Source organism: Bufo gargarizans, chromosome 4, assembly GCF_014858855.1.
Source record: "Bufo gargarizans isolate SCDJY-AF-19 chromosome 4, ASM1485885v1, whole genome shotgun sequence".
NCBI lineage: Eukaryota > Metazoa > Chordata > Amphibia > Anura > Bufonidae > Bufo > Bufo gargarizans.
In genome coordinates, this window is record NC_058083.1 from 529,883,708 (window position 1) to 529,908,645 (window position 24,938).

At 46.9% G+C, this 24,938-nt stretch overlaps 1 protein-coding gene and 1 long non-coding RNA gene across 3 annotated transcripts in view; both read right to left on the reverse strand.

The window, feature by feature from the left end:
* Nucleotides 1–24,938, reverse strand: part of LOC122934737 (oocyte zinc finger protein XlCOF22-like) — a 676,648-nt gene that overhangs the window by 630,910 nt on the left and 20,800 nt on the right. Inside the window, exon 5 of one of the 2 annotated variants that reach the window (XM_044290409.1) lies at nt 9,700–9,797. The exons of the other annotated variant lie outside the window; for it this stretch is intronic. Coding sequence (XP_044146344.1) covers nt 9,700–9,797 — 98 coding nt within the window. The remainder of the gene's footprint in view (nt 1–9,699; nt 9,798–24,938) is intronic. 2 annotated transcript variants of the gene reach the window in all.
* On the reverse strand, nt 11,244–14,544 carry LOC122934855. The gene is made up of 4 exons (XR_006388711.1): nt 14,503–14,544; nt 12,215–12,384; nt 11,412–11,556; nt 11,244–11,299 (listed from the first exon to the last, which is right to left on the reverse strand). It is a non-coding gene; the product is annotated as an uncharacterized LOC122934855 (long non-coding RNA).

Consider the following 24,938-nt stretch of genomic DNA (forward strand, 5'->3'; position numbering starts at 1 on the left):
AAAGTTTAAAGCCTGCTCTTCTTGCTCCTCCTCCCCCCAGGCACCATTCTCCTCTGACTCCTCTTCAGACTCTTGCTGACTTGTCTCAGGTGGAGTAGCCCCCCCCTGGGTATTCATTCAGCATTGCGACTTCCTCATCTTCCAGCTCCTGCTCCTCAAGGGCTTGATTAGTGACACGGCGCAATGCACGCTCCAGAAAGAAGACGTAAGGCACGATGTTACTGATGGCGCCCTGGCTGCGATTGACCAGTTTGGTGATCTCATCAAATGGGCGCAGAAGTCGGCATGCGTCGCGCATGAGCAGCCACTGGTGCGGTGAAAAGAAACCAAGCTTCCCAGAACCTGTCCTGCTGCAGAGTTCGTACAGGTAGTCGTTAACGGCACGTTGCTGCTGGAGCAGCCTATCAAGCATATATAAGGTGACGTTCCAGCGCCTCGGGCTGTCAGAAATCGGGCAGGTGGTGTCGCCGCTGAACGTCAGCAAGTCGAGCCATGGCCATGTAAGATCTTCTAAAATGGCGAGAGATTTTCCTGGCCTGCCACAAGACGTCCTGGACCCCAGGGTATTTGGTAACGAATCGCTGCACGACTAAGTTCAGGATGTGTGTCATGCACGGCATGTGTGTCATTTTGCCCTGTTTCAGCGCGCTCAGATTGGCACATTTGTAGCACACTACTTTACCAACTGTCAAATTGAGCGGGGTTAGCCACTGATCAGCCTGTGACCGCAGAGCTGAAAGCAGTGCAGGACCGGTGTGGCTCTTGGCTTCAAGGCACAACAGCCGCAGCACAGCATGGCAACGTCTCACCTGGCACATCTAAATGGGTTTTTGGGAGCTTGGGGGGGCAGCGGAAGAGGCGGTAGCAGTGGAAAAGGAGGAGTCAGCTAAGGAGGAGACGGAGGATGAAGTAGGAGGAGGAGAAGAAGAGGCAGGCCTGCATGCAATCCGTGGCGGTACCACCAAATCCACACAGGTGTCATGGGTTGCATGCTTGACAGCTGTCAGAAGGTTCACCCAGTGGGCAGTAAAAGTTATGTACCTTCCCTGCCCGTGTTTGCTAGACCACGTGTCTGTGGTCAGATGTATCTTGGCACCGACACTGTGTACCAGAGATACATTCACTTGCCGCTGAACGTGGCCCCATATAGCTCTGGGATGCCCTTCTGTGAGAAATATTTCCTTCCGGGGATCTTCCATTGCAGTGTGCCAATGCCACACATTTTGTAAAGACCTCCAAGTTTATATGGAAGTAGTTGGCAGGCTAGCAGTTCCAACAAGCCAGCGGTCAGCCGTTGGGCAAGAGGGTTGTCCGGCGTCATCAACTTTTTAAGTTCGAACATTTGGGCCACAGAAGCCTGCCTTTTTCCAGATGAACGCGACGACGGCACGGTAGAAGGTGGAGGACAAATGGGAGGAGAGAGGAGAAGAGACAGGATGGGGAGTGTCGGGAGTGTGGCTTTGTGGATTCTGACGGTGTTGCTCCCACTGGGCTTGGTGATGGGAAGCCAGATGCCTTCTTAAGGCGGTCATCCCTAGGTAAGTGTTGGGCTTACCGCAACGTATGCGTTGACAGCACAGGATGCAAATGGAAATACTGTTGTCAGCAGCTGACAAGTTAAAAAAGCCCACACTGCGGAGCCATGTGCCACCGTCCTGAGAGGGCCAGATGTGACATACATGGTGGATGGCTTGCTCCAGATACATATGCAGTCTGCTTTTTGCCTCCTGTGCACTGCGAGTTCTGCCTGCTTCTCCTCCTTCTACCCCCTATCTGCTGCTGTCTCTCCCTCTGAACTCCCCTCCTTTTCCTCTCTTGTTGGCACCCATGTGACATCCACCGACACCTCATCATTGTCACCTTCACCACCACTGACATTAGAGATCTCGGAGTAGGCAGCAACAGCGGGGACCTCCGTCCTTGGGCTGATTTAGGTACTGTCGTCAGACCGCTGGGTGGCAGCCGTTGCTACCTCCTCTTCTTGATCCGATGCCAAGAATGGTTGCGCATCGGTAAGGTCTGGGAATGGATGGGAAAATAATTCCGCTGACTCGAGTGGAGGTGCTATAGTGGTGGTGGTGTCTTTGCGGGTGCACACAGCAGAGAGTGAGGAGGGTGCAGATACAGAGGATAAGGAGGGTGCAAAAGCGGTAGGCTCACGCTATCACTGCGAGATCTCTGAGAAGCTCTTGCTTGAGGTTCTTTTGTTTTGTCATCTCGTTTCCCTCTCTCAGTTGTCATCTAGTTGCACTGATTGCATCCCTTTATATCCCCTCCCATACTGCATCACTTTGCAGTTTATAAAACATCCTGGATTGTGCTCACTGCTAGATGCTGCAACTGCTGGTTCCTCAGTTAAGTCTGTTCCTTTATTTGTGTTTTCCTGTTGGCTTGATCCTGGGTGACCCTGACTCCCTCCGTATTAAGTGTAGGGGGCCGGTGGTCGTGTCCCCTCACTATTATAGGGTTTTCAGGTGTCACACAGTCTAGGTACGAGGGCATGCAATTATCTATCATAAAGATCTTTGCATGTGCTGAGCAGTCAGGGAGCGCTCTAGGGCTTTTATAGGGCTTACCCTTATGTTCCTTAGTTTGGGATCAAGTCAGTCGGATCTTTATTTGTATCTTCTAGTTTTCTGCAACACCATCCGTGACACACGCACCTTCTCCACCTTCCCACTTAGGCTCCGGCCTGGTGAACCTGTCCGACCCCTACCACCCCTACGGAATGGCCTGCCTCTTCCTCTGCCTGTCATTTTCAAAATGACCCTGTGACTAACTCCCAATAGAAGAGCAGTATTTGTGGAAGCAGGTATATTGCACACCTCAATCAATATTTGGTGGAAGCCAGAGAATTTTTTATTCGATTTCCATACCATAAAAAAGTATTGCGATACTCGATACCATTCAATACCACGCGAAAAAAGAAACAAAAAAAGCCACGTGCATTCCGCATTTAAAAAAAATGGCGAATCGCGCAGTTTTATTTATTTTTTTCTGTTTTTTACTTAATATTTTGGTGGTTTGTTTTTACACTTTTTATTTAATAACTATTTCCCCCTTTAGGGGCCAGAATCTGGGATCTTTTCATCCCTTGTCCTATTCACCCTAATACAGCTCTATCAGGGTGAATAGGACCTCACACTCTCCCTGCTGCCCTGTGCTTTGTGCACACAGCAGCAGGGAGCTCACTATGGCAGTCAGGACTTCAGTAGAGTCCTGGCTGCCATGGTAACTGATCGGAGCCCCAGGATTACACTTGGGGTGTAATAATATTACAGGCTATAGCTACTAGAGATGGGTCGTTGAATCCAGGGAGTTATTCTGATGCCTGATTAGAGTCGGGAAGGAATTTTTTCCCCCTTAAGTGGGGAAAATTGGCTTCTACCTCACAGTTTTTTTTTGCCTTCCTCTGGATCGACTTGCAGGATAACAGACCAAACTGGATGGACAGATTTCTTTTTTCGGCCGTATATGCTATGCTACATAACATATACTGGTGACATCACCAGTTCCCAAGCTCATCAAAATAGAAGTAGATCTGGCTCTGGCCATACATTGCCTCCACTCTTTCTTGCACCCACGCCATCACCCTTCTCCTCTGATGCCGCCTCCTCCTCAGCACACAGGGCTTGTTTTTTGTGAAAGAAGTTGTACTTTCTAGTAGCACTATTTAATATTGCATATGATGTAGTGGGAAGCTAGAAAAAATAAATTATGGAAGCACTAATTAGTACAGGAGGAGCAGGGAGCGGTGAATACAGCTCTCCCCGTGCTAGCTCTGTACTCCCCGCTTCTTGGTCTTCTTCTGCAGGCTCTGCGCGCTGTGCTGTGACCTGCGCACAGCGTGAGGATGTCGGCGTACTTTGTGACCTCACACTGTGTGACGTCGGGTCACAGCACAGCAGGAAGAGCACTGAATCTCAGGAGGGGCGTCCGGAACAGGAGAGGCGAGTTGATTTTTTATTTTTTTTTGTCTGATCTGAGGACTGATTAACTTGGAGGTTTTATTAACATGGGGGTCTGATCTGAGGTGTGAATGGGTGTGTTAGTAACATGGTGTCTGATCTGATGCCTGATTGGGGGGTCTTATAAACATTGGGGGCCTGAGCTGAGGTCTGATAAAAAATATTATTACTCTTGTTTTTCTCCTCTACAACCTATGTGCGTCTCATGGGCAGGTGCGTCTTATAGGTGGAATAATACTGTATACATATTTTTCTAGTTTAATACAGATTTTTTTTTTTAAAGGGAACCTGTCACGGGGATTTTGTGTATAGAGCTGAGGACATGGGTTGCTAGATCGGCGCTAGCACATTCGCAATATCCAGTCCCCATAGCTCTGTGTGCTTTTATAGTATTCAAAAAACTGTTAGGTCTACTGAGCTGTGTAAGAAATAATTTTTTGCGGGACGATCTGTCGTTTTTATTGAGACCATTTTGTGGCATGTTTTTTTTCCATTACATCATTCGCCATAAGGGATCAATGTTTTTAGATTTATATAGTAGAGGTGTTATCGGATGCAATGATGTCTATATTGTTGATTATTTACTTTTATTTTAATTTGGGGTAAAGGGGGCGTTCAAAATTTAGATAAAATTTAGAAAACCTTTTTTTTTTTGTTTTTTTTGGGCCCCAACATGCAATAATTAGACATTAAGTATTGGAATTTTAGCCATTACAGAATATAAAGATCAGTATATTTCAATACATGCTGCCACCTGCATCAGAATATACATGTAATAGTCCTAAAAGCCTTCTACAGCCTCTGGCCTATTACTGCTATGGGACGCCTTCCCTGATTTCAGCCAGGGAAAAGTGTTCCTGCCCAGAAAGCGCGTGCTTCTGGGTTTTTACCTCTCAGATGCCGCGGTCACATTTGAACACAGCATCTGAGGGGATTAATGTCTGTGAACGGCATTATCACTGATCACAGACATTAGCCCTGTATGTCTGCTGTATGGAACTGCAAGCACCCGGCGGCTAAGACACTTCTCTCGGAGCAGACACCATCTTTAGAGACCCGACATCCGCCGTACATGTATGGCGGGTGTCAGGAAAGGGTTAAAGGGGGCAGTTTAGGGGCCATTTTACTGCTGACAAGTTACATTTAATTACAATTAATACAATCTTTTATGACACCAGAAACCATTTGAAAACAACAATAACATGAAATACAGAGTACAGTATACTCCACTGCTGCTGGGGGAGGTCAGTAGATGGAGCGTACAGTATACTCCACTGCTGCTGGGGGAGGTCAGTAGATGGAGCGTACAGTATACTCCACTGCTGCTGGGGGAGGTCAGTAGATGGAGAGTACAGTATACTCCACTGCTGCTGGGGGAGGTCAGTAGATGGAGAGTACAGTATACTCCACTGCTGCTGGGGGAGGTCAGTAGATGGAGAGTACAGTATACTCCACTGCTGCTGGGGAGGTCAGTAGATGGAGAGTACAGTATACTCCACTGCTGCTGGGGGAGGTCAGTAGATGGAGAGTACAGTATACTCCACTGCTGCTGGGGGAGGTCAGTAGATGGAGCGTATACTCCACTGCTGCTGGGGGAGGTCAGTAGATGGAGCGTACAGTATACTCCACTGCTGCTGGGGGAGGTCAGTAGATGGAGAGTACAGTATACTCCACTGCTGCTGGGGGAGGTCAGTAGACGGAGTGTACAGTATACTCCACTGCTGCTGGAGGAGGTCAGTAGATGGAGAGTACAGTATACTCCACTGCTGCTGGGGGAGGTCAGTAGATGGAGAGTACAGTATACTCCACTGCTGCTGGGGGAGGTCAGTAGACGGAGAGTACAGTATACTCCACTGCTGCTGGGGGAGGTCAGTAGACGGAGCGTACAGTATACTCCACTGCTGCTGGGGGAGGTCAGTAGACGGTGCGTACAGTATACTCCACTGCTGCTGGAGGAGGTCAGTAGACGGAGCGTACAGTATACTCCACTGCTGCTGGGGGAGGTCAGTAGACGGAGCGTACAGTATACTCCACTGCTGCTGGGGGAGGTCAGTAGATGGAGAGTACAGTATACTCCACTGCTGCTGGGGGAGGTCAGTAGACGGAGCGTACAGTATACTCCACTGCTGCTGGAGGAGGTCAGTAGATGGAGAGTACAGTATACTCCACTGCTGCTGGGGGAGGTCAGTAGATGGAGAGTACAGTATACTCCACTGCTGCTGGGGGAGGTCAGTAGACGGAGCGTACAGTATACTCCACTGCTGCTGGGGAGGTCAGTAGATGGAGAGTACAGTATACTCCACTGCTGCTGGGGGAGGTCAGTAGATGGAGAGTACAGTATACTCCACTGCTGGGGGAGGTCAGTAGACGGAGCGTACAGTATACTCCACTGCTGCTGGGGGAGGTCAGTAGACGGAGAGTACAGTATACTCCACTGCTGCTGGGGGAGGTCAGTAGATGGAGAGTACAGTATACTCCACTGCTGCTGGGGGAGGTCAGTAGACGGAGCGTACAGTATACTCCACTGCTGCTGGGGGAGGTCAGTAGATGGAGCGTACAGTATACTCCACTGCTGGGGGAGGTCAGTAGATGGAGCGTACAGTATACTCCACTGCTGCTGGGGGAGGTCAGTAGACGGAGAGTACAGTATACTCCACTGCTGCTGGGGGAGGTCAGTAGACGGAGAGTACAGTATACTCCACTGCTGCTGGGGGAGGTCAGTAGATGGAGCGTACAGTATACTCCACTGCTGCTGGGGGAGGTCAGTAGACGGAGAGTACAGTATACTCCACTGCTGCTGGGGGAGGTCAGTAGATGGAGAGTACAGTATACTCCACTGCTGGGGGAGGTCAGTAGACGGAGCGTACAGTATACTCCACTGCTGCTGGAGGAGGGTCAGTAGACGGAGAGTACAGTATACTCCACTGCTGCTGGGGGAGGTCAGTAGATGGAGAGTACAGTATACTCCACTGCTGGGGGAGGTCAGTAGACGGAGCGTACAGTATACTCCACTGCTGCTGGGGGAGGTCAGTAGACGGAGAGTACAGTATACTCCACTGCTGCTGGGGGAGGTCAGTAGATGGAGAGTACAGTATACTCCACTGCTGCTGGGGGAGGTCAGTAGACGGAGCGTACAGTATACTCCACTGCTGCTGGGGGAGGTCAGTAGATGGAGCGTACAGTATACTCCACTGCTGGGGAGGTCAGTAGATGGAGCGTACAGTATACTCCACTGCTGCTGGGGGAGGTCAGTAGACGGAGAGTACAGTATACTCCACTGCTGCTGGGGGAGGTCAGTAGACGGAGAGTACAGTATACTCCACTGCTGCTGGGGGAGGTCAGTAGATGCAGAGTACAGTATACTCCACTGCTGCTGGGGGAGGTCAGTAGACGGAGAGTACAGTATACTCCACTGCTGCTGGGGGAGGTCAGTAGACGGAGCGTACAGTATACTCCACTGCTGCTGGGGGAGGTCAGTAGACGGAGAGTACAGTATACTCCACTGCTGCTGGGGGAGGTCAGTAGACGGAGAGTACAGTATACTCCACTGCTGCTGGGGGAGGTCAGTAGACGGAGAGTACAGTATACTCCACTGCTGCTGGGGGAGGTCAGTAGATGCAGAGTACAGTATACTCCACTGCTGCTGGGGGAGGTCAGTAGATGGAGAGTACAGTATACTCCACTGCTGCTGGGGGAGGTCAGTAGACGGAGAGTACAGTATACTCCACTGCTGGGGGAGGTCAGTAGATGGAGCGTACAGTATACTCCACTGCTGCTGGGGGAGGTCAGTAGAGGAGAGTACAGTATACTCCACTGCTGGGGGAGGTCAGTAGATGGAGAGTACAGTATACTCCACTGCTGCTGGAGGAGGTCAGTAGATGGAGAGTACAGTATACTCCACTGCTGCTGGGGGAGGTCAGTAGATGGAGAGTACAGTATACTCCACTGCTGCTGGGGGAGGTCAGTAGATGGAGAGTACAGTATACTCCACTGCTGCTGGAGGAGGTCAGTAGATGGAGCGTACAGTATACTCCACTGCTGCTGGGGGAGGTCAGTAGATGGAGCGTACAGTATACTCCACTGCTGCTGGGGGAGGTCAGTAGATGGAGAGTACAGTATACTCCACTGCTGCTGGGGGAGGTCAGTAGATGGAGAGTACAGTATACTCCACTGCTGCTGGGGGAGGTCAGTAGACGGAGAGTACAGTATACTCCACTGCTGGGGGAGGTCAGTAGATGGAGAGTACAGTATACTCCACTGCTGCTGAGGGAGGTCAGTAGACGGAGTGTACAGTATACTCCACTGCTGCTGGGGGAGGTCAGTAGACGGAGAGTACAGTATACTCCACTGCTGCTGGGGGAGGTCAGTAGATGGAGAGTACAGTATACTCCACTGCTGCTGGGGGAGGTCAGTAGATAGGAGAGTACAGTATACTCCACTGCTGCTGGGGGAGGTCAGTAGATAGAGAGTACAGTATACTCCACTGCTGCTGGGGGAGGTCAGTAGATGGAGAGTACAGTATACTCCACTGCTGCTGGGGGAGGTCAGTAGATGGAGAGTACAGTATACTCCACTGCTGCTGGGGGAGGTCAGTAGATGGAGCGTACAGTATACTCCACTGCTGCTGGGGGAGGTCAGTAGACGGAGAGTACAGTATACTCCACTGCTGCTGGGGGAGGGTCAGTAGACGGAGAGTACAGTATACTCCACTGCTGCTGGGGGGGGTCAGTAGATGCAGTGTACAGTATACTCCACTGCTGCTGGGGGAGGTCAGTAGACGTAGAGTACAGTATACTCCACTGCTGCTGGGGGAGGTCAGTAGATGGAGAGTACAGTATACTCCACTGCTGCTGGGGGAGGTCAGTAGATGGAGCGTACAGTATACTCCACTGCTGCTGGAGGAGGTCAGTAGATGGAGAGTACAGTATACTCCACTGCTGCTGGGGGAGGTCAGTAGATGGAGAGTACAGTATACTCCACTGCTGCTGGGGGAGGTCAGTAGATGCAGAGTACAGTATACTCCACTGCTGCTGGGGGAGGTCAGTAGATGGAGCGTACAGTATACTCCACTGCTGCTGGGGGAGGTCAGTAGACGGAGAGTACAGTATACTCCACTGCTGCTGGGGAGGTCAGTAGATGGAGAGTACAGTATACTCCACTGCTGCTGGGGGAGGTCAGTAGATGGAGAGTACAGTATACTCCACTGCTGCTGGGGGAGGTCAGTAGATGGAGAGTACAGTATACTCCACTGCTGCTGGGGGAGGTCAGTAGATGGAGAGTACAGTATACTCCACTGCTGCTGGGGGAGGTCAGTAGACGGAGAGTACAGTATACTCCACTGCTGCTGGGGGAGGTCAGTAGACGGAGAGTACAGTATACTCCACTGCTGCTGGGGGAGGTCAGTAGATGGAGAGTACAGTATACTCCACTGCTGCTGGGGGAGGTCAGTAGATGGAGAGTACAGTATACTCCACTGCTGCTGGGGGAGGTCAGTAGATGGAGAGTACAGTATACTCCACTGCTGCTGGAGGAGGTCAGTAGACTGAGAGTACAGTATACTCCACTGCTGCTGGGGGAGGTCAGTAGATGGAGAGTACAGTATACTCCACTGCTGCTGGGGGAGGTCAGTAGATGGAGCGTACAGTATACTCCACTGCTGCTGGGGGAGGTCAGTAGAAAGCTCCATTACATCAGTCTATAGGGGATTTGTAGAAACCTCAGCTTCACCTACCTGATGATCCAGTGGGATATTCGGTTTCTCCTCTGGACAGTCCTGGGAATACTGAGGACTGGGACATCTCTCTGGTGGATTTCTCTGACTGGATCCATCTGTAGGAAATACACACGGTGACTGAAAACATTGTCTATATCCAATGATGAGTGAATCTGTGATGCCGGCCGGTCCGTGGCTGCTGACATCTCCTTGTTCCTTGAAGGCCGTTGGAGCTCTTACCCAACCCCCTGCTCCGGTGGTCCATACCTGATGACATTTCATTGTTCTGTCCACAGCGTGCTGATCTGTGGCCAGCTCTTGGCCTGCAGTGGCTTTGTCCGCCTGTAGGACATGTGCTTCTTCTGGTTCTTAAAGGGCCAGCATGTGTGGCCCTTATCTGTCCACTCTATGGCTAGCCTCCCTGGGATATTTAAGGCACCCTCCCCTGTGGAATGGAGCCTGAGAAAGAGGTTAGAGTTTCTAGTTCCCTACCATGGAGCTCCACTCTTGAGTTCAGTTGCACATTTAGACTGCTTTCAGACGAGCGAGTGTGACACTGCGGACTCACATTGCAGCACCCGTCCTGAACTTCCAGCACTGCCAGGGTCGCATAGCATTATATTGATTTTTGATGCTATGTAACCCTTAGAGGTCTGGAATGTATTGGATGGCACTGACATAATGCTATCAGTGTTATCCAATACATTCCAGAACTGTAAGGGTTACATAGCGCCATAAATCAGTATAATGCGACCCCGGCAGTGCTGGGAGGTCAGGACGGGTGCTGCGCTGCGAGTCCGGGGCGTGACACTTGCTCGTCTGAAAGCGGCCTTATTCACCTCTGCCTGTTAACTAGATTTAACTTATTGCTGCCTGACCTGACCTCTGCCTGTTTCTAGTACTGACCCTGTGCTGCCTACTCTGATCTTTGCACTGTTTACTGCATTGCACAAACGCTCCCTGTCTTTGCTTGTCTTGTGGCTACAGTTCTGACTGATCCTTTGGTGCTTTTCATTGGTATCTCTTGATTCCAGTGGGTCAGCAGCCACTGAACAGAGACTGCTGCCAAAGGAAGTGGCCTGGTGGTTCCCCTGCAGAGATGTCCATATGTCATAGGGACGGGGGGCACTCTAAGTGCTCTTTTAGCGGTAGCCCCAGCCAAATCTGTGGCACAGCACATCTACATCCGCACTCTAATTCAAAACTGTTCTCTCCTCTACAGTCATGGAAGGTCTCCTCTTACCCGGTGATGTGAGGGACTGGCGATTCTCCATCATGACGTCCTTGTACAGATCCTTGTGTCCTTCTAAATACTCCCACTCCTCCATGGAGAAATAGACAGCGACATCCTGACACCTTATAGGAACCTGACAACACAAGGACACAGTCATTACCAGACCCCTCCCTTGGCGTTATTGTATAATGTCCCAGCATTCCCAGCAGCGCTCACCTCTCCGCTCAGCAGCTCAGTGATCCTGGTGGTAAGTTCTAGGATCTTCTGCTCATGTATCAGGGAATGAGGTGGAGGCTCGGTGATGGGGCTCTGGGTCCTGCTCCGTCCTCCTGACACACGGGGTGTCACACACTCGCCAGACGACTTCTTCACTACTGTGTAATCCTGTGTATGGGGAGACGCCGATCACTACAGAGATTCTAAGAATCCTTCACCTTTCCAGACATTTCCCTGGTTTATTACTAGAGATAAGAGTGATGTCATGTGAGACTCTCACCTCTCCGGTTATCAAGGAGATGATCTCTAGGGTAAGGTCTAATATCCTTCCAGCCATGTGGTCTCTGTCCTTCTCCATCCTTGGTGGGTCCTTAATGGAAAGGACCATTGGCTCTAAAAAGGAGAGAGTCCTGCACCTAAGGAACCTGAGGGAAAGAAGGAGGATTGTGAGCAAAATCACATATTACATGAAGCAAAGTGTCTCAAAAATTTGGAATAACAAAAGTCTACCAATATTGTACAACGGAGGTGACTTAGCTATTGAGGTGTCTTATACATACCAGACTGGTGACCATAATAAATCAGTCAGCCGGCCTCCTGCTGTACAGTGAATACAGTGTTACACAGGATACACATCGCAGTCTACCACATACAGCAGACAGAGCTCATCTTATTTTTACTGTAAATGTCTTTATTAATGGGATGACTGATAGGAAGGTCACAGACACTTGATCTGACATGCTTTCTGCAGCCTGAGAGAATTTGAATGTTTTCCAATGTAATGACTCACATTTGGTCTCAGGACTGTGTTTAAAGTGAACCTGAGTTTTCAAAAAAGGTTTGGATAATGGCAGTGCTTCTTTGTATAGTCTGAGAAGGAACTGTTATGTTTGGGCTTACCTTACATTTATTTTAGCCATATTATCTAGTTTCAGCTGCACAGCTAGATGCATTTCACTCAGAAGCAGGGGGGGGTCTCCCTTCTACAGGTACTGTACGCAGTGACCTCACTTCCCATACTTTCCACTATGTTTTTTTCTAAGGAGCTCAGAAAGCTGATAAAGAGGGATACATCACACTTACAGAAAGGCAGGAGGCTCCTGAGATCTTCAGAAGCTTCGTAGAAGCAGTTATTTTATCAGGGTCAGGATCTCAGCCAGCTCTGACACCCCCCACTTCCTCTCATCCGTCTTCTGGGTCTGGGTAATGTTTCTGTATAATGACTCCTAATTTCTTTGATCGTATCTCAGTCACTGGGATTGAATGTGAAATAAGTGGATTAATAACTAGTATATTCCAGGGATTCATTCAGACCCTGCGGTGTCAGGGAGATAAACCAGAAGATCCAACCCATCTCTTTTCTACAGAGGCGCTGATAAGGAGTCAGACAATTCCCCCAAATTATTGTTTTAATTTTTTTTTTTTATACCTACTGTTCACCTCCTTATTTATTTTTAGATATTTATATTATTATTATATCTTTTTTAATTATTTTACATCTATAAGAGATTGCTTTTAGTTTTCCACATCCATCCTCCTCCAGGTACCTTATTCTATCTTGTTGGCGCCCTTCTCCCCTCCCCCCCTCTCTGAGTTTCACCCTCAGGGTATCCTACTAAACTCCAATTTTCTTTTATATATTTTTTTTATTGACATCAATATCTGACCGGTGGGGGTCCGACACCTGCCCCCCGCTGACCAGCTGGTTATAGAGGAGGCTGTGCCCCATGCGAGCCCTGCTTCCTCTGTATTACGCCGCCCATCGTCTCCCCTGTAGCGCGGTGTAGTGCGATTACAATTACTTGCTTCATTCAAGTTCATGGAGCGAGTTCTAGTAATTATACTGCTCCTCCGAGACAACGGGCAGTCTAATGAAGAGGAAGTGACACTCACATTGAGCGCTGCCTCCTCTTCATACAGCTGATTGGCGGGGGGCCGGGGGTCGGACCTTCACAGATCTGATACTGATGACCTATCCTGAGGAAAGGTCTTCAATATAAAACCCCTGCACAACCCCTTTAAGATGGAAATGTCATCATTCAACCCCAGCGGCGTTCTCTTTATTCCAGAAGGACTGTCTTATCTAATAACCGCAACTCATACGCTTTATTCTCCCTCATGAAGTAATGCAATAACCCTCCCAAAAAAACAAGGCAACATTATTTTAGGGGACAGCACTATTGTGAGGGGGCACTAAGGGGACAGCACTATTGTGAGGGGGCACTAAGGGGACAGCACTATTGTGAGGGGGCACTAAGGGGACAGCACTATTGTGAGGGGGCACTAAGGGGACAGTACTATTGTGAGGGGGCACTAAGGGGACAGCACTATTGTGAGGGGGCACTAAGGGAACAGCACTATTGTGAAGGGGCACTACTAAGGGGACAGCACTATTGTGAGGGGGCACTAAGGGGACAGCACTATTGTGAGGGGGCACACCTGTTTCTAGCCATCATTAATCAACATGAATGTTGAGAAAAAACAAAAAGCCCCATTCCGTCTACACAACGACCTATGTAGCGGAACATAGTTTGTACTTCTAGTCTATGGTGTCGCACTGTGACATTACTGTTCCCACCTTTCTCAACAAAACATATCGGCCAAGTAAAGCCACATCCCACAAGGTGTTAAGTCGCTATGTCATAACGTGGTTCCCAGTATTATTATTTCCCCCTTCAGTGCCACCTACAATGGATAATGCCCTCATTAGTATTTCCAGTAATAGTAATGCACCCCATTAGTGCCCCTCAAAATTAATAATGACCCCATTAGCACCCCCCAGAATTAATACTACCCCATTTAAGGCCCCCAGTAACAGTAATGCCCCACCAGAATTATTAATGCCTCAATTAGTGCCCCCCAGAATTAATAGTGCTCCCATTAGTGCCCCCAATAATATTAATGCCCAAATTAGTGCCCCCAAAATTAAGTGTCCTCAATAGTGCCTCCAGTTTCAGTAATGCCCCATTAGTGCCCCCAGAATTACTAATGCTCCCTTCTCTTCTATGTGCAAAAAAACAGAAGTCAGCTCCTCCAGTTGATGGCTGCGCTGCGTTCCAGCATGATGACGTCCGGCCGGTCCTGTCCTGAGCTACCAGTGAGCAGCGAGTGTTCCCAGCAGAGGCAGCAAATGGAGGAGGGGAGTTAAATTATTATTTTTTTTTAACACAAGTGTGTGGGGGGGTTAAAGGCTGTGGTATTGAGCCCCCCACAATGGCAGCGCTTATTAGTAACAGCCCATATAGAAAAATACCGGTCATTATTATTGCTGGTAGAAAAAGATTACCGACACCGGCAGAGGCACTAAATTAGAACCGCTCCATACTGATAAACCCAGAACCAAGTCCCACATCCCCCGACCACTAACTGACCTGCAGATCTCACCTCCTGGGGCTGCAGGACCTGCGATGACGTCACAATGGTCACATGACAGGAAGTGCTTTACTCCTCCCCTCATGTGACTGATCACATGACTATGACATCATCAAAGGTCCTGAAGTCACTAGGATATATTATCGGTAGTATCTACACTCTGTGAGCTGTAGGGTGGGTTGAGCGAACCCGAACTTTACGACTTTTTGACCCCAGACCCAAACCCGTTAGCTCTGCGATCTACAGCAATTTATTTGTGTGGGTGCAGTGAACAATCTTTTTACCCTGCCCTGAGCCCAGTGACACAGAAAAATAACTTTTATCCGTCTGTTAGTTAGGTGGGCATCGGCATATGTGCCAGGGACTATAATTTAATCCTGTTCTTTTAGTTCAGTGGGCAACATATACCCATTTTTAGTGCACCTGCACTGCATATGTGCCAGGGGAAGGGAAATAATATAGGGAATCCGTCTGTGAGTTCAGGGACCCAGGGGGTGACATATTTTAAAAAAAAGTACCCCTGTGCTCCATATGTGAGTGTAACCAATTCAGTAAATCCATTTCTTAGATTCTGGGGGGACAAATTAAATTTTTTTTGCTAGAAAGTACCTTAGCGGCCTGCACTGCAAATATGATAGTGAAATATAATCAGTGAATACAACTGGGACATTGTGGGTAAAAAAAAAACACAATTGGCCATACTGTTAAATACTGCTGTTATATTGTTGGTTGAAAAAAAACTCCCTTTTTGTGCTAGATAGTACATTTGCGGCCTGCGCTTCATTTCTGACAGTCCAATAAAACCATTACCGTATTTTTCGCCCTATAAGACGCACCTAGGTTTTTGAGGAGGAAAATAAAAAAATATATATTTTTAACCAAAAGGTGTGCTTTTGGTGGTTTTTGAATTAATGGTGGTCTGTGCATGACACTATTATGGGGGATCTGTGGATGGCACTGTTATGGGGGGATCTGTGGATGACGCACTGTCATGTGGGGGCTCTGTGGATGGCACTGTTATGGGGGGATCTGTGGATGGTACTGTTATGGAGGATCTGTGGATGTTACTGCTATGGGGTGGGGGCTCTGTGGATGGCACTGTTATGGGGGGATCTGTGGATGGTACTGTTATGAAGGATCTGTGGATGTTACTGCTATGGGGTGGGGGATCTGTGGATGGCACTGTTATGGGGGACCTGTAAATGGCACTGTTATGGGGAATCTGTGGATGGCACTGTTATGGGGGACCTGTAAATGGCACTGTTATGGGGAATCTGTGGATGGCACTGTTATGGGGCATCTGTGGCTGGTACTGCTATGGGGTGGGGGATCTGTGGATGGCATTGTTATGGGGTGGGGGATCTGTGGATGGCATTGTTATGGGGTGGGGGATCTGTGGATGGCATTGTTATGGGGTGGGGGATCTGTGGGTGGCATTGTTATGGGGTGGGGGATCTGTGGATGGCACTGTTATGGGGGGATCTGTGGATGACACTGCTATATGTCATCCACAGATCCCCCTCATAACAGTGTCCCCCAATACACACCGGCCCTCTGCTCACCGCAGTATTTATAAACATTAATCCTTATCCTGTTAATAAGTTTAACTAACGCTGCGCTCTCCCCGATCCCCTGTATCAGTACAGCACTTACGAACAAGCTTCCATAGCAGGCAGAGCGGACGGCAGCAGTAACGTCACTCACTGACGTTGCGCGCCTGCTCCGTCTGCTTCATTCATACACTACGTGCAGAATTATTAGGCAAATGAGTATTTTGACCACATCATCCTCTTTATGCATGTTGTCTTACTCCAAGCTGTATAGGCTCGAAAGCCTACTACCAATTAAGCATATTAGGTGATGTGCATCTCTGTAATGAGAAGGGGTGTGGTCTAAGGACATCAACACCCTATATCAGGTGTGCATAATTATTAGGCAACTTCCTTTCCTTTGGCAAAATGGGTCAAAAGAAGGACTTGACAGGCTCAGAAAAGTCAAAAATAGTGAGATATCTTGCAGAGGGATGCAGCATTGCAAAGCTTCTGAAGCGTGATCATCGAACAATCAAGCGTTTCATTCAAAATAGTCAACAGGGTCGCAAGAAGCGTGTGGAAAAACCAAGGCGCAAAATAACTGCCCATGAACTGAGAAAAGTCAAGCGTGCAGCTGCCAAGATGCCACTTGCCACCAGTTTGGCCATATTTCAGAGCTGTAACATCACTGGAGTGCCCAAAAGCACAAGGTGTGCAATACTCAGAGACATGGCCAAGGTAAGAAAGGCTGAAAGACGACCACCACTGAACAAGACACACAAGCTGAAACGTCAAGACTGGGCCAAGAAATATCTCAAGACTGATTTTTCTAAGGTTTTATGGACTGATGAAATGAGAGTGAGTCTTGATGGGCCAGATGGCTGGATTGGTAAAGGGCAGAGAGCTCCAGTCCGACTCAGACGCCAGCAAGGTGGAGGTGGAGTACTGGTTTGGGCTGGTATCATCAAAGATGAGCTTGTGGGGCCTTTTTGGGTTGAGGATGGAGTCAAGCTCAACTCCCAGTCCTACTGCCAGTTTCTGGAAGACACCTTCTTCAAGCAGTGGTACAGGAAGAAGTCTGCAAGGTAAGAAAAACATGATTTTCATGCAGGACAATGCTCCATCACACGCGTCCAAGTACTCCACAACGTGGCTGGCAAGAAAGGGTATAAAAGAAGAAAATCTAATGACATGGCCTCCTTGTTCACCTGATCTGAACCCCATTGAGAACCTGTGGTCCATCATCAAATGTGAGATTTACAAGGAGGGAAAACAGTACACCTCTCTGAACAGTGTCTGGGAGGCTGTGGTTGCTGCTGCACGCAATGTTGATGGGGAACAGATCAAAACACTGACAGAATCCATGGATGGCAGGCTTTTGAGTGTCCTTGCAAAGAAAGGTGGCTATATTGGTCACTGATTTGTTTTTGCTTTGTTTTTGAATGTCAGAAATGTATATTTGTGAATGTTGAGATGTTATATTGGTTTCACTGGTAAAAATAAATAATTGAAATGGGTATATATTTGTTTTTTGTTAAGTTGCCTAATAATTATGTACAGTAATAGTCACCTGCACACACAGATATCCCCCTAAAATAGCTAAAACTAAAAACAAACTAAAAACTACTTCCAAAAATATTCAGCTTTGATATTAATGAGTTTTTTGGGTTCATTGAGAACATGGTTGTTGTTCAATAATAAAATTAATCCTCAAAAATACAACTTGCCTAATAATTCTGCACTCCCTGTAAAGTGGGAGGAGCAGGCGCTCGACGTCAGTGAGTGACTGATATGGATACTTGTTCGTAAGTGCTGTACTGATACAGGGGATCGGGGAGAGAGCAGCGTTAGTTAAACATATTAACAGGATAAGGATTAATGTTTATAAATACTGCGGTGAGCGGCGGGGCCCGGTGTAAGAGTACAGTGACTGCATCGGGCCCCGTCCCTAGTTCCGGACTCCAGCCCTTCCTTTTTCCCGGCTCATACTACGCAGTCTGCGATGCTGCAGCATCTCAGACTGCGATGTAAAATGGAAGCATTCGCCCCATAAGACACAGGGGCATTTTCCCCCCACTTTTGGGGGGGGGGAAGTGCGTCTTATGGGGCGAAAAATACGGTAAATACTGCTGTTATATTGTTGTTTGAAAAAAACATTCCCACCTGACAGCGGGGGCACAGTGGATGCACAAGGCAAAGGTAGAGGAGGAGGAAGAGGTCGCCAACGCAGCTGTGGCACCGCCAGCACCTCAGAAGGCAGGGTTAGCATGGCCGAATGTGGAAAAGCTTTGTCAGCACGCCACAACAACCAGCACCACCAGCTGATATGGAACGTCTTAGCTGGAGGCAGCATTTCAGCAACATGGTGGAACAGTATGTGTGCACACACCTACACGTACTGACTGACAGGTCTGCCCCCTTCAACTTCTGGGTCTCCAAATTGGGCACATGGCCTGAGCTTGCCCTTTTCGCCTTGGAGGTGCTGGCCTGCCCTGCAGCCAGTGTATTATCTGAACGTGTTTTTAGCACGGCAGGGGGCGTTATCACAGACAAGCGCAGCCGCCTGTCTACAGCCAATGTGGACAAGCTCACGTTCATTAAAATGAACCAGGCATGGATCCCACAGGACTTGTCCCTACCTTGTGCAGAATAGACATGTATACCGGCCTTACCCAGCCATTGTTATACTACAGCGCAATTGCTCATTGTTGTATTTTTGATATTTCCCACTCTTTTGGGGTGTACCCTAATAGAAAATAAAAAAAATTAAAACCAAAAACCAGTGTTGGCTACCTCGTCCTCCTCCACCGCTGCTTTCACCTACACCGCTATGTCCACCGCCTCCTCAAACTCCTACTCCATATGGACGTCCATCTCATAAATCAAGTTTTTTTTTAATGTAATTTCATTTCAATTGGTCTGTTAAATTTTCGAGTGAAATTCACCAATTTCTGGGTGTGATATACCACTGCTATTCCTAGTAGACAGGGAAAATAATTTTACTAATTTGTCTGTTACATTTTCGGATGAAATTAACCAATTTTTGGCTGTGATATACCACTGCTCTACCTAGTTGACAGGTTAATAAATTTCACTAATTTTTCTTTTACATTTTTGGGTGACATTTTGCAATTTTTGACATGAATAAACCCCTGCTCTGCATAGGTGACAGGAACCGAAATTATTTAAAATAATCTGTTCCATTGGTGGGTAACATTAACCCATTTCTGGCGATGAAAAACCCCTGCTCTGCATAGGTGACAGGGAGTTAAATTTCTAAAATGTACCTTTCCTTCGATCCTTTTGCTTTAATAACTTTTCCCATATTTCAGCTCGATTAAAATTAAATTTCTTCCATTTATCTCCCTTGGCTGTGGTCTCTCTTTCTCACGCTCCCTCTCCGGCGTGGAACCCTGAATCGCCGATAACCGTGATCAACATGGTAGGCTCAGAAAAGAACATCGAAAGTTGATAGAGAAGATATCCAAATGGATGGTGGACGTCACAGGGACGTACGATCAGGTAGAAGTTATCTAGAGTCAACGAAGCGGCAGCAGGGCCTTTCCTGTCTAACGCTTCCTAATCCAAAATACCCCAGTGACATTCCCTGTATTTTTAATTAATCATTCCATTAACAGGGCATCTTAAGAGTCCTGTATTATTTATCGTCACTACCTCCCTGAGTCAGGAGTGGGTTATTGCCGCGCTCCCCCTCCTTAACTTGGAAGCCTATGCTTCAATACTTTGTCCCACATTTCCAATCGATTACATTTAATTTCATCCATTGACCTCCCTTGGATGTGGTCTCCCTTTCTCAGGCTCCCTCTCCGGCCAGGAACCCTGGCCATTTTAGTGCTCAAAAGTTCGGGTCCCCATTGACTTCAACTCAAACCTTTTTGTAAAGTTCGGCCGAACTCATCGAACCCGAACATCCAGGTGTCCGTTTAACTCTAGTCTTAAATAATTGGGTTTGCATCTGTTTGTATAAGTTTCAGTTTGCAGGAGAGAAGAAGAATGGGCATTATTCTCCAGAAATGGGTAATTGAGTTTATAATATCTCTTTCTCTCTTGCAATTCTGTGTGTGGCTATAAACAGCTGTGAATGAGGAGCTGCAGCAAGGGAACGTCAATGTACAAAACTGAGGCACTGAGTGTGTGAAGAGGAACCACTTATATTTGTATAATGTTTTGTGTGTAATGTGCATGGGTGTTTTGTTTTATTGGAGCTCCAAGGGATTTATGATGTCAGATAACTCAGATGCTTGTGTAACATGGGCCCTTTATGTTTGTCTGTTCGATGATATGTTGAATGTTGTGTTTATTTCTTATTATATGTGGACCAGTGATCTGACCTCATAAATTGCCATGAAGAGACTAATTGGTAGAGAGGAAGATCAGACGAACCAAAGGATTGGACTTAGATGACAGAGAGAGGAGGGAAAAGGGTGGACAACACAAGACACAAAGACAAAGACATTGAGCTTCTTTGCAGGCTTACATTTAGACCATTCTCTACGCTATCGGCTGCGGCCCATCCACTTACCCGCTCACCTTTTTAGACCTGACATTAGAGGGAAAAAATAACCTTCCCTCCTAAAAAAAGTTGCAATAGATCTGCCATGTGGTTGAAGCAGAAAGGTGTTTTTTAGGTGCGGTTCACACCCGTTCAGAGTCTTCCAGTTCACACACACCCGTCGCTTTTTTTTATGATTCAGAAGGAAAATTTACTTTTCCTATAAAGTCATACATCAATTGCAATTCTGAATATGTGATATATATGATTATGTGTGTGGACTGTCAGAAATGCTACACCGGGTCCACCTCCAGAAAATGAAAAACCCGTATCCTGGAACATTTAAATGACATTTCTAATCAGAATAACCCAAATAGGAATATATCTAATATATCACGCTGTTTTGTTCAGGCACATGGCAGATCAACTAAAGTGTTCAGAGTTATGGGCATAGAGAGGGTCTTCAAACCCCCCGAGGTGGTGACAGACAGCAGCTGCTGCACAACCGTGAGGCGACCTGGATCTTCCACTGCCGCTCCCGCGTACCCCATGGTTTCAATTTAAAACAAGAAATGAGGCTACATTACTGATTTTACTATGTTATTATTGAATCTGGGTTACATAAAATATGGTGACATTCTATGCAAACTAAATACCTTTCCACTGGAATTGGTTATAATTTGGTATCTCATACTATCGACATCATGTCCCACATATATTTTTATTGCATTGGTTCTAATTTACTTCTGTTTGTATGGATCAGGTGTTTTTTGTGGAATACAATGTTACCACTTGCATCTATGTATCAATTAATCTGCACCTGATGATGGGGGGGGGGGGGGGGGTACAGCCCCTACATAGACCGGGCTGTTTTCCATGCATGTTAGTCATGAGTAAGACTGTGGAACAGTTGAAACGCATTAACGGATTATGGCAAAGCGGTATGCCCTGGAATGTTTTTAACATGTATCCTCAATAAAGCCCCTTGCAGGCGAGCGTGACGGATTTGGTCTGGATGCGTTTAGTGATAATCGCGAGATGTTGCAAGCAAGTTCAGTCAGTTTTGTCTGCAATTGCGTTCAGTTGTTCAGAAAAAACACTGAAGGTTTACAAACAACGTCTTTTATCAACCATCAGTGAAAAACGCATCGCATCCGCACCTGCTTGCAGATGCAATGCGTTTTTCACGCAGCCCTATTCTCTTCTATGCGTTACGTTAAAAACACAGAATAAATAACATGCTGCGATTTTTACACAACGCAGAACTGATGCGTGAAAAACAACGCTCATGTACACAGACCCATTAAAATGAATGGGTCCGGATTCCGTGCGGGTGCTGTGCGTTCACTTCACGCATTGCACCCGTGCGGAAAACTCACTCGTGTGAAAGGGACCTAAAGCTTGAAATACTTTTTAAACCTTCCGTGCTGGATAAACTGTTTACTGGATGTCTTAGTAAAAGTCCATATTGCCTCTTTTGCTGGCTTGATTCGTTTTTCCATTGCATTGTACACTGCGCGTTTCCAGGGGTTACGAACACCCGGCAATCCAGCAGCGGTGTCCGTAATTGCACACTATAGGCAAAAGTTCCGGTCTATGTGCATTCCCGCTGTCTCGACCACCAGAGAGACCAGCGCCTTTTCCTGTGTGTAATGAGTAACAAAAAAAAGTGATATACGTTACAGTGTTATCATGAGACAGAGGACATCAAAGACCATTGAAAAATATATATTGCCATTGTTTAGTTAATGTGTTAAGAACCAAGATGAGAATCTCTATGACGTGTAACTTACTTTGGAAGTGTTTTTTCATATTGGGCCAAAATATTGAACAAATAATTGAGACTGATACATTGTGTACATATATATATATACACACTCACCTAAAGAATTATTAGGAACACCTGTTCTATTTCTCATTAATGCGATTATCTAGTCAACCAATCACATGGCAGTTGCTTCAATGCATGTAGGGTTGTGGTCCTGGTCAAGACAATCTCCTGAACTCCAAACTGAATGTCAGAATGGGAAAGAAAGGTGGGCTACAACAGCAGAAGACCCCACCGGGTACCACTCATCTCCACTACAAATAGGAAAAAGAGGCTACAATTTGCACAAGCTCACCAAAATTGGACTGTTGAAGACTGGAAAAATGTTGCCTGGTCTGAGGAGTCTCGATTTCTGTTGAGACATTCAAATGGTAGAGTCCGGATTTGGTGTAAACAGAATGTTTCATCTGAAGTCGATTCGCTCATCCCTAGTGAGGATAGTTCCAGCTCCCAAGGAGAATGCATCTACCTCTAAGAAAAGTTGCTTACAGACATACAGGTCTGCTTGAAGGTCTGGAATGTGGATTCCACCTCAGGTATTCACTCCATAATGTTAATTCCTTTGTAGGTAAGTGCTGAGATAGGGGCAGTCCACACCTACATCAAGTTGCTTCTAGAAAATCTCATTTATAATGAAGACAGACCGGGTGGAGGCGTCTTCTAGGAAAGTTTTTCCTCCTTCTCCTTCTAGTTTTTGCAGGGTGGGAAAGCTTTATTAACTTTTTAGACAGTCCATACACGATTGTTTCCAGCTCACATTGTGGTTTCAGTCCCCTCTAATGTTAGGAGACCCACTGGTGAGTGTGACATCATTTTTTTTAGTGACTTGATGGAGGGTTCCATGTGCCACACACCTGTTCCCATCTCCAAAATATCAGTCATTGGACAAGAGGTGATGGTTCTGGGCTTTTGTTCTGAACACTCTTCAACCTAGGCAGTGTAAGTTTACAGTAGACTTGCTGACTTTGCAGTTCTTAATGCTCAGGTACTTTCCCTCGGGAGAAGGTGTCTTAAGAACCTCACATTAGCCAGCCATTGACTGGGGAAGATTAAGCAAGAAGATTGTAGCAATCCATAAAACAGCATGGAGGTTGTCATCGGACCACCCCCACACACACAAAGATCCTGCTACCACACCGGCCCCAAAGAGCCTGCTGCCATTTTGCCCCAAGAGATCTAGCTGCTACCAGTTGTATTTACTTTCTCCATTCTTGCTCAATGCGGGCACAAAAAGAAAATAGCGCCTGGCAATGATATGTGCTCATCGATCATGTACCGGCCACTCAGCAATCATGTCGACCGACTCCGGCACCACTAAATATCTTGTTGATGTAAGTGTTATGCGGCCGAGATGGGATTGGTGAGTGTACATATACATGAGCATAGTGATTACACTGCAACAGCGTGCTGCTAATAGGAGTCACACTGTTGCGGCACTACTTACCCATATTACGGGCCTTATTTCTCATCAGCCGCCCATATCACTGGTAGGCTACAAAAAACAAGGTTTTTGACACATGTTGTATAGCTGCCAATCCAATACTATTTTGTGAACTGCGACTTGGGCTGGGAGAGTCCACTGCTGGCATCAGCTAAAGCTTGTCTTACAGCCTACTGACATTTCATGAGGCCTATGTGCCTCCTAGACATTACCTAGACCTACTCTTATACATGCTAATTTGTAAAACTAATATCTCTATTAATATTTTTGGTTCAAACTTTGCTGAGCAAGTGTCGAGACAAACTGTAAGTCCATTACGCCTCTATGGACTTTTCCTTCTTGTTATGTCTGCTGCTTTCTTGTTACTTTGAGCGGACAGAAGGCTTCCCAGTGTCTGTGCTATAATCTGCTTGTCTGTCCAGGTTCAAACTTTACTTGATTCCCAGATTCTGACTCTCTGCTGCCCTACCTGACCCGTGCCTTATCACTATATCGAGTCTGAGCGGCCTGCCTATCCTTTGGACTTGTTTCTATGATTTGCACACTTTCTGCTGCCCTGACCTTGACCTGTTACAACTTTTAATCAGAGAAGGAATATATATATAGGAGGGCTCACCCTGTGCTACTATGGAAAGGTGTACCAATCTTTTGATGCACTCTGATCAATAAGTTTAGTCAAAGAATAAATAGAGATGGGCACTCTAACAGTCGGGACCACTAGGAAATGATATAAATAATGGATCAAATTTTAATAAAAAATAACAAAGATAAAAGGTATAAAAATCACATGACATCAACGGTCTAAGAACAAATACGGCATACACAGAAGGAATCCACTAATAACAGAATGGCCATTAATTACTAAAATTAAAAGTAGTATATAAATTGCACCATATGGTAAAGTGCTGTAATATAAGAGATATGTTCCTTGTTAATTTGGATCAATAAAAATGACTTTCCAAATGATGTTCAGTAGATGCTAGTTATATTGCTTCAATAATGTCCCCGATGTATATGGCAGCATGTAGGGATATTGCAGGCTATTCCCCGTTGTTGTAAAACACAGCAGAGTATTGTAATGTGGCGTAAATATTCTTCCCTGGTCTTAACTCATAGATGAC